The 1681-nt window shown below is 36.2% G+C and overlaps 1 protein-coding gene across 1 annotated transcript; it reads left to right on the plus strand.

The window, feature by feature from the left end:
- The first annotated feature begins 772 nt into the window (after positions 1-772).
- Positions 773-1428, plus strand: LOC108594276 (eukaryotic translation initiation factor eIF1). The gene has a single exon (XM_017979410.2). It carries the CDS (start codon positions 898-900, stop codon positions 1228-1230), a length of 333 nt encoding a protein of 110 aa, XP_017834899.1. The 5' UTR covers positions 773-897; the 3' UTR covers positions 1231-1428.
- Positions 1429-1681: the final 253 nt, after the last annotated feature.

Here is a 1681-nt window from a genome sequence, read left to right on the forward strand (position 1 = left end):
TTGAAATTTTGGGGCTGAATGCATGAATAAATTTTTTGGCTGCTTAGCATTTTATACACTTTATATATACATATTGTATGCTGCAGCATTTTATATAAATCGCAGCTTTAGCTGAAAATAATATTAATTGGCATAGCTTAAAAATTTGCATAAACTTTTCAGCTGTCATGTGTGTAAAAAGTTGTGCGCCAGCATGACTTAAGACATTCTAATCGAATATGCCTAGCATGCATATATATGGCTAAGACCGCAGGCTAAGCAGCAAACTTTTTAATTTAGTTTGGCAAAGAAAATAATACGCCCAAATGGCATCATCAAGCGCCCGAGTCCCTGCGCCTTGTGATTTAGCAAAAAGCAAACTTTTTTGTTGCCTACTTTTGTGTGCGCACATAAATGCAAATTTTTTTCTCTTACACAAACGCAAATACTTGAAGCGCACCTTTTGTATTTTTCATATTTTTTACAAGCCACAAAAATTAATCAAGCAAAAATATATTTTTTATATTTTTGTAAGCGCAAATTGTTACCAATTGAATTGTTAAATTTGCAGGCGCATTTATTGAATTTTGTATTACACTGAAGCAGCAATTCAATTCAATTCAATTATCTAAAGTGCTACATAATTGTTTATATTAACTTATAGCAGCCTAATCTAGTTTGCAATGAACTGTAGCTCAACACTAAGCTATGCTACGTAGCTCGAACTAGCAGCATTTGTAAAAATTGACTTGTGCCCCCTTTAGCTGTGTTTTGGTTGCCATAGTAAAAATATATAGTAGTATATATAATCTAAAAAAAAAGTTCAACATCAAAATCAAACTACAAAAACATACAAACAGTACAAGCTTCAATACCTCATTTCATTTTCTTTTGCTACTCGCTCTATTTGCTCTTCGCATGTCCATACAGAATCTCAATTCACGCGATCCCTTCGCGGATGCTATCAAGGGTGCCGACGATGATATACAGGACGGCCTTGTGCACATTCGCATACAACAACGCAACGGACGCAAAACATTAACCACTGTGCAGGGTCTATCCGTTGAGTACGATTTGAAGAAAATTGTGCGTAGCTGCAAAAAGGAATTCGCATGCAACGGCACAGTCATTGAGCATCCACAATACGGTGAAGTGCTGCAGCTGCAAGGCGATCAGCGTGAGAACATTTGTCAGTGGCTCACCAAGGCCGGACTGGCCAAAGCCGATCGCCTCAAGGTGCATGGCTTCTAAGCCGCGCAACTGAAAGTGGCAGCATGGACATGCCCACTACCAGCCAAAGCAATGACGACCCCCCCACAATAGAAATTTAGAGAGAGCGCAAGTACCAACCATAAGCTCTGGCAGCTGAAATTATGCACACAACATTTTAAGTTTGTTTATGATAGTAAAATAAAAGTTCCATAGTTTCCGCAGTCAAAAGCAAAGAGAATTTCATTTATGACAAATAAATTAAAACAGATATAAATTATTTAATTCAAATCGCTTATGCAACTTGTTTTAAATGGCAATTAAAATACTTAAAAAGTATGCGCAGCATATGGAAGTTGAGCTTGGAGCAGTAGAAATATAAATCTTGACAGACAAATTTATTTAAATTTGATAAGTCACTCACTTATGGTAAATAAAATAATGCAGCGATAAATGTTTGAATTCAACGCAGTGATTTAAATAGCATTTAAAA

The sequence above is a fragment of the Drosophila busckii genome, chromosome 2L (genome assembly GCF_011750605.1).
Source record: "Drosophila busckii strain San Diego stock center, stock number 13000-0081.31 chromosome 2L, ASM1175060v1, whole genome shotgun sequence".
Lineage (NCBI taxonomy): Eukaryota > Metazoa > Arthropoda > Insecta > Diptera > Drosophilidae > Drosophila > Drosophila busckii.

Bases quoted from the DNA above. Each gene is read 5' to 3' on its own strand.
- LOC108594276 (XM_017979410.2), top strand. From the start codon at position 898: ATGTCCATACAGAATCTCAATTCACGCGATCCCTTCGCGGATGCTATC.